This window comes from Hippoglossus hippoglossus, chromosome 16, assembly GCF_009819705.1.
Source record: "Hippoglossus hippoglossus isolate fHipHip1 chromosome 16, fHipHip1.pri, whole genome shotgun sequence".
Lineage (NCBI taxonomy): Eukaryota > Metazoa > Chordata > Actinopteri > Pleuronectiformes > Pleuronectidae > Hippoglossus > Hippoglossus hippoglossus.
In genome coordinates, this window is record NC_047166.1 from 18,248,362 (window position 1) to 18,262,095 (window position 13,734).

At 43.3% G+C, this 13,734-nt stretch overlaps 1 protein-coding gene across 1 annotated transcript; it reads left to right on the top strand.

The window, feature by feature from the left end:
* The first annotated feature begins 2,812 nt into the window (after positions 1 to 2,812).
* On the top strand, positions 2,813 to 4,963 carry lratd2b (LRAT domain containing 2b). The gene is made up of 2 exons (XM_034610822.1): positions 2,813 to 2,915; positions 3,215 to 4,963. The coding sequence occupies exon 2, from the start codon at positions 3,417 to 3,419 to the stop codon at positions 4,236 to 4,238; it is 822 nt and encodes a 273-aa protein (XP_034466713.1). The 5' UTR covers positions 2,813 to 2,915; positions 3,215 to 3,416; the 3' UTR covers positions 4,239 to 4,963.
* The last annotated feature ends 8,771 nt before the right edge of the window (positions 4,964 to 13,734 follow it).

Consider the following 13,734-nt stretch of genomic DNA (forward strand, 5'->3'; position numbering starts at 1 on the left):
TTTCAGAACCACAAGGGAGCAGCCTCTGCACAAGGACACACGTTTATCAGGGCGGCTGTGGCCCAGGAGGTCAATTGTTTGATCCTCCCGTCTCCTCTGGTCCTTCGGCAAGACCCTGAACTCCCTGACGGCCATGCCGGCATAGTGTGAGCGGGATGTGTGATAGAGAGGTGTCAAAGATGGAGGCGCTGAATGAGTATGTGTGTGAATGAGTGAATGGGACTTGTAGTGGAAAGTGTTTTAAATCTTTGAGACTAGTAAAGCCAATTTCTCAGCCAGAACAAAAAAATGTAGCTATAATCTCTGCTCTCTCTGATCTATTAATAGTTGTGACCATCACTGGCAATTACAAATCCAGGTGTCCATTTTAGCTTTCAACTTCATGAGCCTATACGTAAAAATATATATAAACTTTGAATTCCCTGGTATCCATTTCAAAGTAAGACACTTCCTTTAATCTGCAGATAACTGATGCAGGGTCCTGGAGATGACAAACGAAGTTCGTCAAACACCAGTTTCACGAACTATTCCTTAACGTCTGCTTGAATGCATTTCTGCGATTAAATCTCTCACTTCCTGCCGTCTCCCGTTCTCTGTGAATGGTCTTTGTTTCAAAGACAAACAAACAAAGGCTGCGTTGAGATGAAACTAGGTGAAGCTAATCTTTTAATAACCTTGCATCAGGCATTTAAAAAAAGGGGGAAAAAAACTCTTAATTGCTCTCTCTCTCCAAAGAGTGCGTCACGCAACCCTAAGAGCATTTTGCCAATGAAGATATTAACTGGCAACAAATGATCGAGCCAATGTTGAGTCATTCATTTCTCCACTCGGCTTCATTTTGAATTACGATGCCGTTAAACCAATCTCGTTTATTGCACGACATGTTAAGTCACAGGTAATTTTACAACAAGGTTCAATTTGTGGAAAGTACACACACACACACACACACACACACACACACACACATTCACCAAATCACAGTCAAAGCTATCATGCTGTTTCTTTGGAGGGAGGCAGAGCTGTAAATATCCTCAGGAATTCAATCACAGCATCGCACACACATGCAATGCTGAGAAAAAAAACAATAGACGTGCTTATGTTCGATGTGGAATTCACACTCATCTATTGAAAAGCTCAGAAGAGCAGGTGTAATGGCTGCCTGAGACACTGAAAGCATCAATGTCTGATTTGTCCGAGGAGGATTTTATCTCCCGCAGTCTCACTCTCTGGCACAGGACCCCCCCGGCCACGGCTGTGTGGAAGCTGTATGCAGAGGGAGGAGATCAGCGGGACTCGGACACGACTGGCACCCTGAACTCCGGCTTGATCCAGGTTTTGCATTTTTCTCCCCCTTTATCGAGGGCTAAACCCAAACTGTTTGTCTCATTGAAAAACAAGAGTGCCTCCTTGAGCTGCTTCCAGAGTTGACACACTTCTACGGACTTGTCAAGGAAACGGTTCTCTCTGTGGTTTCACTTCTCACCAAAACAATTTCTTCTCAAGCAGAGTTGACTTGATTAAATACAAACAAGATCTATGTGCTGTATATCTTCCTGTATGAACATCCTGCATCAGCTTCCTGTGCTCACACTCATACACTGATGAGTTTGGAGTCGGCCTATTTCATGGCAGAGACATTTTGACATGTCACAGTGGGAAAGGTCCAGGTACAAATAAGGAAATTTATAGGGAGAGCATTTCATAAGCACATACACCAAGGCAGTCCAACAGCCCCCTTAAATTCAACCAAGCTGCACCAAATGTCACACTCATAGATATCAGCTCCCTAAATATGATTTTAAAAATCAAGAAATTGGTAAAAATATAAATAAAACACCCAACCTCAATATGTTAAAGAAAGTGAATAATATAACAAAATCCTGGATCTGCCCCTGATCTGGATTCACACCAAAACTTTATAATTCCTTCCATGACCCCTACCACATCCTACCACAAAGTTTTTTGATAATCCTTTCATTAGTTTTTTGCGTAATCCTGCTGGTAATTTATTCAAACTTTGATCAGAACATAACTTCCTTTGCGTAAAGGTAACATCCAGTGTTGATTAATAGAACTGAATGGGAGAAGTGCATGCTGCAGCCTTTGTGGATGTGTTTCTGTTCTCCCTCACTTTCCTTCATACACACTGTCTTATGCTCTCTATTCATGTTGGGGTTTTTATGATTTCAACATTTTATGGTCTCATGTTATAGAATAGCATGTTGTTAATAAAAACATATGAATACAACATAAGATATAAGATAAAATAGACTTTATTAATCCCATAGGAGATTGTTGGGCCAGCTTTTTCTCCAAGATTACAGCAACAGCACAATATCCAATAGAGTGCAATAGAATAAAACAATAGTATTAAGTATAAACCAAAAATATGTAAACTTTATGTATTATTGTTTACATATTTTGTATTATGTATTCATATAACAGCACACATCTTGGTATTAGAGGTCACAATGTGGAATACTTTTTTTCTGTTTTATTTATTTCATATAATATACTAAATGATATAGATTAAAGTAGCATGTTATGGTTCTACACTTCTAAAACGACCTCCTATGCAAAAGGAGGACTTCGTGTCACCTGACTGACACGTTCTCCCTCTGGTCTAAAACGATCCTGGAGACCGGATCATGTAAACGAGGCAGGAAAAGGCGCACTGCCGCTTTAAATGGCAACAACACCTCCCAGCAGCAGCCACTCGATCCTGGATGAGTTTCACCGCAACGCACACTGAGCCTCATACTACAGACAGTGTGTGTACTGCAGAGAGAGAGAGAGAGAGAGAGAGAGAGAGAGAGAAAGAGACACACACACACACACACAGAGGGAGCAGAGCAGCTGGGAGCCTGTGTATTTACTGTACTGATGTGACCACAGGAGAGTGTGGGGAGCTGCAGGTGAGTGTTTCTGCTGACTTCACTGTGGGTTGACGCGCAGATCATTAATTATACTTCTGTTCACTTGATGGAGACCACGTCCGCTGAAGTGTGGACGGTGTGTCTCTCAGGAGGAATCAGAAGGTGTTTTAAAAAAGTGCTCAGCTCTAGTCAAGATGGCGAGTTGCGTGGAAACTGAGCCAACAGGTGTGTCAGGTCGCACCTGTTGGAAACGCCGGCTACGCGTAGTAGTTCTATTTGCGGAAAGGCTTCGGTGAGGAGTCAGAGTTTTTCACGTGCTGCGTTGTGTTTCTCTCCAGGTGGTGTTCGTGTGTCTCCAGCTGGACATGGATCACTGGTGTCCGTCCTCGCCGCGGTGGATTAAGTGAAAAATACACTGCGCCTCCCTCGGTCTCTTCCCCGGTGAATGAGAGTGCGTGTGCGTGAAGAGCAGGTGGATCCGGTTTCTGCGTCCAACTCCATATTCCCCCCCCCGCCCCTCTTCATCCACCTGTCACCCTTATGGGGAACCAGGTGGAGAAACTTACGCATTTAAATTACGCAGAGGTGCCAACGTCGGACCCGAATGGCTTCGACCCGGGCGACGAAGGACCGCGCATTGGCGTCTCCTACATTTTCTCCAACGACGACGACGACCAGGACGAGCACATGGACCACTACTCATCCGACAGCAGGACGGGGAACCACGAGGAGAAGCCCTTCGACCCGCAGGACGAGGTGGAGTGCGCGATCTTCTACCGGGAGGAGAGCGTGTTCGAGAGGAGCCGCGGAGCCGCGACGCACACTGCGGAGAGTCTCCTGAACAAGTGCAGACCGGGGGACCTGCTGGAGTTCGTGGCCACGGGACAGTATCCACACTGGGCCGTGTACGTCGGGGACTTCCAGGTGATTCATTTGCACCGGGCTGAGATCAAGAACAACTTCCTCAGCGATGTCAGCCAGGGCAAGAAAGGCAGGATAGTGAACGGCCTCTACAGGTACCGTGCGCTCCCGCCGGAGGTGATCGTGCGCAACGCCCGGGACTATGTGGGCTGCAGGGACCAGGAGCTGTACTGGAGAAACTCTGAGTGTTTTGCCGCCTGGTGCCGCTTTGGCAAAAGGGAGTTCAAAATCGGAGGGGAGATTCGGATCGGGAAGCAGCCGTACAGACTGAAGCTGCTGTTCTCCGAGAAGCAGCATCACGTCCTGGAGTTCCAGAGCCTGGAGGACGTGATCATGGAAAAGAGGAGGAACGATCAGATCGGGAAAGACGCCGTGATGCAAGAGCTGGCCAACCACCTGAGCACAACACATGAAATCAAAGAGGAGCGATTTGTCAACTGAGAGGGGACGATCCAGATGAAACGATAACAGACGGAGCACGTGAGGGAACATCCATGCCTTCCATTAAGACAACTGTGACCATGAACCTGTGCGCGTGCCACACTGCAAACAGATGTCCAAGTTGGAGCAAAAGCTCTGACATCTGGAGGTGACACTTGTTCTGGTCTTAAGTGCATTAGTGAACTTCATCACAAGTGTCAAAACAAAGGTTTATTAGCATTAAAGTGAAAATCAGCCGCCCTGGTGATACATTTCCTTCTTTTTCTATAAGAGAACTGAGGCTTTACACTCCACCCAACCTTCAGTGACTTGATGGATATGTTCAGAGCTGCAGTCTGGTCTGTTTTTGCAGATGAAGTGAGAATCAAATTGTCCATAATTATCTTTCTAATCCAATGAGTCTTTGCACAGAGGAGCAAAACCCCAGTGACGCACTTCAACCTGATGAGAAGAGCGTCCTCCTGTGCAACTCAGGTGTTGGACACCGATACAGAGTGGACTATAGCTTTTCTGAACCCTTTGAGTCAACGTGGAGGATCTCCCCTCTTGTGCTTTATAACTGATCATCACACAGCTTTACCCACTATGTGACTGTGTTGTGGACACGGCTCATTAGCCACGACTGTGCACTTTGAATCGATTCATCCCTTTCAACAGTTTATTTTTCGGGATAAAATATGTTTGTATGAAGGAATATGGAAATAAATCTATATTTGAACAGTAAAGATTTTATTTTTTATTTTTTTTAGAGAAGGGTTGTGACCTTTTACATATTTCAGCTGAAAGAGTACAGGTTATTCTATATTCTACCAAAAACCCTGCATCCTTATCACAGCAGTGTTTTGCACTGTGCACAGGATGTAAGAGCAGGTACAACTCTACCATCACAGTCCCGGCTCCCACCCTGGGGGAGCCATGCACGGCTCTGTTCAGCTTGACCCCTGCTTTTTTTATTCTGATGTGTGACAAAGAGTGCTTAAAGCTGCTAATGCTGCCGGTTTCCAGTTTCGCTCTGAATATTGGCCTCCGAGCAGCAGTTCCCTGAAAACGACTTAAACCTCAACTTTGTTATTGGCGTGCGTGTCAAGTAGCGTTTAAACCATGTTGGCCATTTTGCTCTGTTTACACCTCATGACATTTTTTTGAAAGTTTAGCTGCAGGATAGAAAATGTCATCCGCCCATGTTTGGCTTTCCTTCCTTCCTCGGGAATTACAGCATTCAGAAAGGTGTGTGTGTGTGTGTAAGTGTGTGTTTAAGCACAAATAGGCCTTTCTGTGCCACATTTCCACTCAATATCTGTAAGAAAAATGAATATATAGACATATTAGCACTTCATAGAGTTCAGATAGATTAAAATAGATATAAAAGTTGATGATATATACCGTATTAGATACAAATCGAGCTATATTTTAAAAGCGAACCTCTAAGTAATGTGAAACGATAAATGCCTGAGAAACACTTGCAGTGTGTTCACATACAGAGTCTGCAACGGAAATCACTGCAAGCTCTGAGGTTGTTTTGAACAGCTAGATGTCTTGTTTTCTTCTTTCCTCCCTCTGTGGTTCAGAGCAGCTCATGGCTCTTTCACAGCCAGTCGGTGGATGAGCACTTTGCTGTTTGTCTTCCAGTATTTGCATGGAGATAATTCTGTAGTCATTCAGCTGCAGGTACGGTCCTGCTGGACCCCAAAAGCAGGATCATCATCAGGTACCAAATAATAAAGCTGCTGGGCACATTAGCATTTCTTCAATCCTCTGTGGTCCAGCCCCGTGATGAAATATGAATTGTGTCATTGTGTGTGTATGGGCTGCAGATTTATGATAATATGACATAATTTTTTTAGAGGCATTGGGTGAATACCCAATGTTAAAGCAGCTGCTAGTGGAGTTGTGTCACTGTGAATATTAAACAATCCTCATCATGTGTGAGAAAATTGAAATGGAATTATACTGACGTCTTGTAAAGGACATTACATTCAGTTTGATTTCCTCTGTCTCTGGTCTGTGCGTGAAGATGCTGTGCCATGTGTCATAAAAATCTGACATTTAGTTAAGAAAAAAGCCATAAAGCTGTGAACTTATGAACTTTAGTTCGGTTTTATTGTGCAACTTCTGCGCTGCTGACTTTTTGTATACAAAGAAAAGTTTACATTCTGTGTTTCACACAAAAATGACAATACACAAAAACGACATGTACGCTTGTAAACTATAGCAAATTTTGCAAAGCAGATTTTTTAGATAGTTGAAGCTTGTGTTGTATGGATGAGCAACAGTGGAGATGTTTTGAAAACAATGACGCCGTCACCCACATTCGCTTCCTGTTTGGTTCATCTAGTCGCAACGCAACTACCAGCAGTGAAGGCAAAAGGTTGTTTACACTGTCAGTAACAGCTCCACTTCGTCATTGGCCCCAGAGTCAGAATCAGAAAGCTTTATTGTCATTGCACAAAACAATAGAACGAAGCTGCTGTGCAGCACCAAAAGAACACGACCCATACACATTCCTACACACACCTGTCCACACTCATGAATAATACATTACAGTGAGAAAGATAAACCAGCATATTAAGAGCATTGTAACACACACATGCCCAGTGCACGTGAATGGTCATGTGATATGAGTACGGGTGTGTTAGCATGGACGGGGAATAGTAATGCTACACGAGCTAAAACACTTGAGTGGACAGAGATCATTTTAGTTTTAACACACAATTTTAAAATGAAACAGTTTCAGTATGGATTTAGCCTAAATCTGTTTCACTTTCAGTCCAGTATCATCCTGTGAAATCTGAGCCATTGTGCATCCCTGACTGAACAAAAACCGCCTCAGAAGAAATACCACCAGTGAGATCTGTCTCTAAACAAAATTAGACGTGGCTGGTGAGAGTGATATGTTACAAAGCCCTCTTTTACCCTGCTGCACACACCAGAGGAAGCTTTTGGTTTGACACGTCAGCTGATGGATGTCAGCCTTTCGGCGAGTCAGCCTGTCATGTTTATGGGGGACTGGAGGAGTGTCCACCCCCTTCAGGCAAAACTGGCAACACTACAGAAGCTGGGGACAAGCCGGAGCTCAAATCAGTCCCACCTTATGTTTACAAAGAGTCCTTATCTACAAAAAACTCCTCCCCACACGCACATGTCTGAACTGAAGAGGACCGTGCTCATGAGGAGATGATATCTAACGAGGGCTAAAGGAAGAGGGAGTGTATTTCAGACGTAGCCTGGAGCCATAAGATTGTTATCCATGAGAGACAAACACTGTGTAGCTTCAAGACAGATTATTTGAGGACAGTTTACAATTCTAGTTTGACTAGTTAGCATTTGAACCTTAGGGTTCTAGTAGCTTGCCAGTTTTCTGCCACTTAAACTTCTGCTCAAACATCGTCTCTGAGCGGCTCACGTTTTTTTGCCAAAAGACACGATTCCTCTTCAACCACTAAAGAATATGAACGCCTGTTGGGAAAGAGGGTGCACTTGTAAGATAAAATAGTGAAACGGATTACTGAGATTACACCAGCCTTTGATTAGGAGCGGTGATGTAGGATATTTCAATTGTTCCTCGAGACAGAGTTGGTCAACATCAGGATAGTCTTTGAAAACTGGGCCATTTTTCCGCTCCTGATAATGGTTGTAAAAAGTATGAATGTGTTTCCTCACCTTCAAAACCGTTTGGCAGAGACAGTGCTGTGGGGTTTACTTTGTCAGGTCACTTCCACAGGCCCACTCACCTGAATCATGTTTATGCCTGTGTTTGGAGAGACAGCTCCATTTCCTGTGAGTATAATGAACCTCCCAGAACCCTTGTAGCTATATAATTAACTACGCTCTATTCATTAGCAATCATTGATCACACACAACTTTCTTATTTCCACACTTTACTGGCAACTTTATTTCTTCTAATGCCCACCCTGCACCGGGTTAATAATTAATATGGGGCTCCCACCAGTTTGGCTCGGACTTCACTGTTTACTCTTCCTCTCAGACTGGCGCTGCGTTGTGATTCTTTCTTGTCCCGACATGGGATGACTGTTTGTTTTGACAGCTGCACAATGGCAAAGTCCATTCCCTCCTGGTAACATGGACTTCTAGGTTTCAAAGCTACATTCCCAAACAGCCAACTTTTGAAACTGTTTGTGCTTCGCCTGCTACTTTTCAACGACAACAATTTGATTTAGTTTGCATACTACGGCACAAACAGACAAGCGACCAATGTTCTCGTCCTTCATTTGGGGTTTCTTTTTCACCTTTACTTGACAAATGTGGTTTCACAGGAGCGAGCGTCAGGCTGTGAAAGTAAAGCCCATTGTTAAAAGCCGGAGCTGGGGAATTGCTTTGCTCAGAAATGATCGCTTCGAAGAAATTGTGAGGGTTGAAAGGAAATAGCAAGGAAACAAGAATACAAAATGATGTTGCACATCAGGCCGGATGAAGATACAAGACATCAGGATAGCTGTGTAAGATGGTGTAAGAATACCCTTGATTTGACCGTTTTGTCTGGAGGAAGGGAACAAATTCTTACTTCTTAGATGACAGGAGCTGAAGAGAGAGCATTTCAGAATGGAATCAGGCTCTATTCTAGTTTGAGCTGTCGTGTGCGGTCAGCCGGGGCTGTCTGGTTTATATAAGCATGGCCAGACAATAGGGAAGGGCCAGAGGAAACCTTCAATTGACTTACACTGTTTATTAGCATGGTGATGGATGGAAGAGAGAAAGACAGAAAGACAGACAGACAGACAGACAGACAGACAGAAAGAAGTTACATATTACCTGAGAGAGGAAACCTTTAATTGACTAACACTGTTTGTTCAGGTGGTGATGGATTGAAGAGAGAAAGAAAAGAAAGAGAGAGAGAGAGAGGGAAGATGGAAGGAAGGAAGGAAGGAAGGAAGTGAGAGAGAGAGAGAGAGAAGGACGGAGAGAAAGAGGAAGAAAGAAAGAAAGAGAGGAACGAAAGAAGGAAGGAAGTTAGGAGAGAGAGAGAAGGAGGGTGAGAGAGAGGAAGAGACGAAGTAAGAAAGAAAGAGATAGAGAGAGGGACGGAGGTAAGAAGAAAGGAAGGATGAGAGAGAGGGGGGAGAGAGAGGAAGAAAGAAAGAAAGAAAGAAAAAAGAAGAGTTATGAGCTGAGAGAGGGAGCAGATATGAGAGTAGTTATTAAACTCACACACTTGAAGTGAGATGTGACTGAGAGTGTTTGTGTTCCAGAGCTCTGACCTGTTTGTCACTTCAGTTATTTACGGCAGCCTGATTCAATAACTATCAGCGTTCATCTCGTCCTGAGTCCTCACAGCATTTCCCGACCTGCAGCCTCGTCGGCTTCACTCACCAGCTCTGTGCTGGTTACCACACATTAACAAAGGGGGGAAATATAGGAATATTACAATTTAAGTGGGTCTAATTATGCTGATGATGGACCTTCTTTTGTGCACGAGGTTAACTAAGCAGAGAAATAGCTCTGAATCAATTCAGTTCTTTCTCAGTTGTTATCCTTTACTCAGCTCATGTTTTATTACTCTTTTATAATTCACTCAACATATATGTAAGGTTGGGTACCGTTTACATTTGAATCAATTCAGTACCAGTTTGAGTACTTGAAATTGTGCATCACCACCCAACCTTTTCTCTCTCTGTAATGCCAGAAAATGTAATAACGTAAAAATAGATTGAATAGACAGAACAGGAGGTGGCGCCCTGCACCTTAAGGTTGCAATTCATATACAGTCAATCGTTGCGATCCGCCAGTAAAAAATGCTAACCAAAGTACAAGCTAACCAACAGTGAACGAGAACGTTTTCTCCAGCCACAACTAATCCAACTGGTGAAGTCGATGTCTGTTAAGCTGTCGAGGCTTCACATAAAGTTTCGTCATCCACGGAGGGTTCAACTTCTATGACGCAGGCTGCAGGCGCGCTGCTGACGTTAGCTGAGGCTTCTGTGGGGGACCTGAGCTTCAGGCTATCAAATATACACTGTTCAGCTTTATGTTTAGTGTTTGCATTTTACATTACAAATACTACAGACAGTGTGGTCTCCTTTAACTTTTGAAAAGTGAAATCACACTGGAGACTACTTTTGGCTCACCATTGCCTCTGATTACCGTCACCGGAGCATGATGGACACATTCCAAGAAATGTAGCATTGCTCGCCACGCAGATACGCTAGCCCACACGTATCAATGCGTACAACACTTACAGAGGCTCTCCATAGATTCCACTTTCACTCAGATGACTTAACTTGCTTTCTTACCGATAGATTCAACATGAATCAGTGCTCGGTTGTACCCTTGAAAGGTAGCACGTTCGATACCTGACCCGATGTACATGTATGTGCAGTATCACGCAAAATCGGATAAATATATAACCAGGTTTAGACTCCTAAAAACAGCAGCAATAAAGAACCCCACTCTCTGTGAGATTTTGTGTGCAGTGCACTTTACCTGGCAGCAAGAGTCATAATCCCCCTGAGCGTCTCTTCTCTGACAATTAATAGAGCCTACCCTCGCGGCTGTCTTTTCAAACCTTCCTCCCAGATCTCAGAGAATCAAATTAGCGCTCATCAACTTTCCTGCTCTTCTTTAATTTTAATTCCGTACTGTGCACCTGTGCTCCCTCAGTGTAATTGTCAGGGATGGAGCTGTGTTTTCTTATGCCTTTCACAAAAAATTAAATAAAAGGTCATCTGTATTCTAATGTGCTTTCCCTCCTTTCTTCTTTGCCTCCTTTCTCTGTTGTCTTCCTCCTTGCTTAGTTATATTTCGAGTTGTTTCAGTTGACTCAAAATGATCTGACATTTTCAAAATCATGAATTGCATATTTAGATGAGTGGATCTGGTTTAGAGAAGTGTCGTCTCTACTGTGCGCCACAGAGAAGAGGCAGCACTTTAAACAGTGACTGACGACGGAGTCATGATCATTGTCGTGTGTGTCTTTGCATTGAATACAAAGTCCAGTTAGCTTAGCATGTAAATACTAGAGACTGAGGGAAACCACAAACCCAAGGTAACACAAACTCTACTACTTTTCTAATTAACACGCTGTATCTTATTTGTTATAGCACGAAAACAAAGCGTTAAAAAACAACCATTTGTTGTTTTACAGGCAGGTACGCCTATTATTCCTTGGTGCAGTTTTGTGGTGTTGTCCTCTGCAGATTGTCTGATAACCTCACAGTGACTCAACATGAAGCTATAGAGCCAGCAGGTGATGAGCTTGATAATGGCTCGTTTGGAATTTGAGGAGGGTAATGTTGGTGCGATTGTGCTACACCGTAACGTGTTAGATGCTTAGACTTGTTTTTACTGTGGCCCTGAGAGCTCAACACACAAACACGTGTAAATAGACACAACACATGCAAAAGGAGAAATGTCACAACACGTGTGGCAAACAGGAAACTGCAAATATTCAACCAATTACTCACAACACTACCAGATACTCACAACATTACCAATAATTCACAACACAACCAATTATTCACAACACAACCAAATACTCATTTCACTACCAAATACTCACAACACAACCATATTCATACAACACGTCAAAATACTCACAACACTACCAATTACTCAGAACACTACTAAATACTCACAACACAACCAAATACTCACAACACAACCAAATACTCACAACTCAACCGAATACTCACAACTCAACCGAATACTCACAACTCAACCGAATACTCACAACAATATCAAATTCTCCAGCTCCTGTATGAATTGTTGTGCCCACTCTGCAGATGACTAAGACAATTATTAATCTGACTGCTAATAAAAAATCGGCCTTAACTCTCCATCATGTTACATTTTGTTGCAAGGAGGCCAAATAAAATGGTCAGATACTGAACCCAGAACTGCCCCTGGTGTTTGTGCTGCATATAGCAGCCGTTGATAAGATTAGAAAAAACTGTACATTTATCTGTTAGATAATGCAATGTAACATTTAAGCACATCACATTGTGTCTGGGGATCAAAATTACCTATAAATATAATCTATTTTTCAACTGAACATGCGCTTATCTATAATCCATAGATTTATTATGTTTCCCTTTCTGTATCATGTCTCCTGAGTAAAAAATATTAATTTCAAAAAGTAGAGTATTGATTTGGGCTTGAATCACTGATCCAGTGTTTTGCAGGAGTGCGACTTCTCTGCGTGACGGCTGTGATCAGAGTGGGACCACCGATGCTGAATGGGAAAAAGGTCTGCATGTGGTTTAGAAAAGGTTATGATCAGAGCAATATTGTATCTCTCTCTCTCTGAGCAACTTAACCTTTGCTCAGTGACACACACACACTTACAGAATGATGACATTGAGAGGGAGGATGTTTCTACGCTCACGTTCAGTCATTCATTAATTCATTAATTCATTCATTCCTTCCCACCAATGGGAAGAGCTGCAGTTTCCCATCCCATCTCCTACTGATAAACATCCCATCAGTCTTCATGGGTGGCTGCTGTGAAAGCAGGTGTGCTCAGTCGTAACCTGAACATCCTGCTGGCTTAATCAAAGATATGGAAATGGGAGTATTAGAGTGTGAGTGTGAAAGACAGTGAGAACATCCTTATGTGCTTATGGTCATGCATACCTGTGAGTTCCCTGTGTGTGTGTGTGTGTGTTCGATGTGGAACTAGTGGGTGGCGGAGTAGCAGAGGTCTGGCCCGGCAGGCTGGATGTTGGCTGCTGATAATGAGACGCTGCTGGATCTAATAGAGGCAAAGCCAATTTAGACTCACTCAGTGGCCTTCTGATATCAGCACATCGACCAGATTGATGAGAACTCAAAGACAAGCTGTTGTGCATCAGCATTAGAAGATTTGGAATTGGTCGGTCTAGACAGCCTTGGGAGAGAAACAAAAAAATGTGCAGAGAGCGGCATGGCAACAGGACAGGAATTTAAAAACGAAATGATACGGATATATGTCCTCTCCAAGAAACTGTCCAATTAAACCCTTTTGTTTTGACACACTCACACATCCCACACAAACATGCACACACCCTAACCTGCGCCATGTGTGCTCTGCATGTTGTTTTAAAGCGGAACTGTGCTCGGCTCCACTTTGCTTGTGGAGATTTGTCACACTAACAAATCTTAGCAGGGTAATTGCAGCATCCCAGAGATCTATCAGTCTCCCATGTGTGCTGCAGTTTATTGCCTCATAATTATGAGACTAATTACGGAGATGTATTACAACCCCCCGTGTGCAAAGATATACATGTGCACGCACAATTCACACACACAAGCGCGCGCACACACATCAATCAGAAATACTGTAGCCGATGATTAAAATCCCAATGTGAAAATGGGAGGCGGTAATAACTACACACCACCACCTTCCTGAGTCTGCGTGTTTTGCTCTGAAGCCAATACTTCACTTATGTTCTGAAGTTGAGATTCATTGTCAACAAAGCACTTGGTTCCATTTTTAACAAAGCGTGTTGACGGCAAAGAAGCAATTTAGCAGCGTTTAGATTCCTTACACCCTCAAATCCATACT

What these genes read in the sequence shown, in the direction of transcription:
- lratd2b (XM_034610822.1), top strand. Translation starts at nt 3,417, where the DNA reads ATGGGGAACCAGGTGGAGAAACTTACGCATTTAAATTACGCAGAGGTG.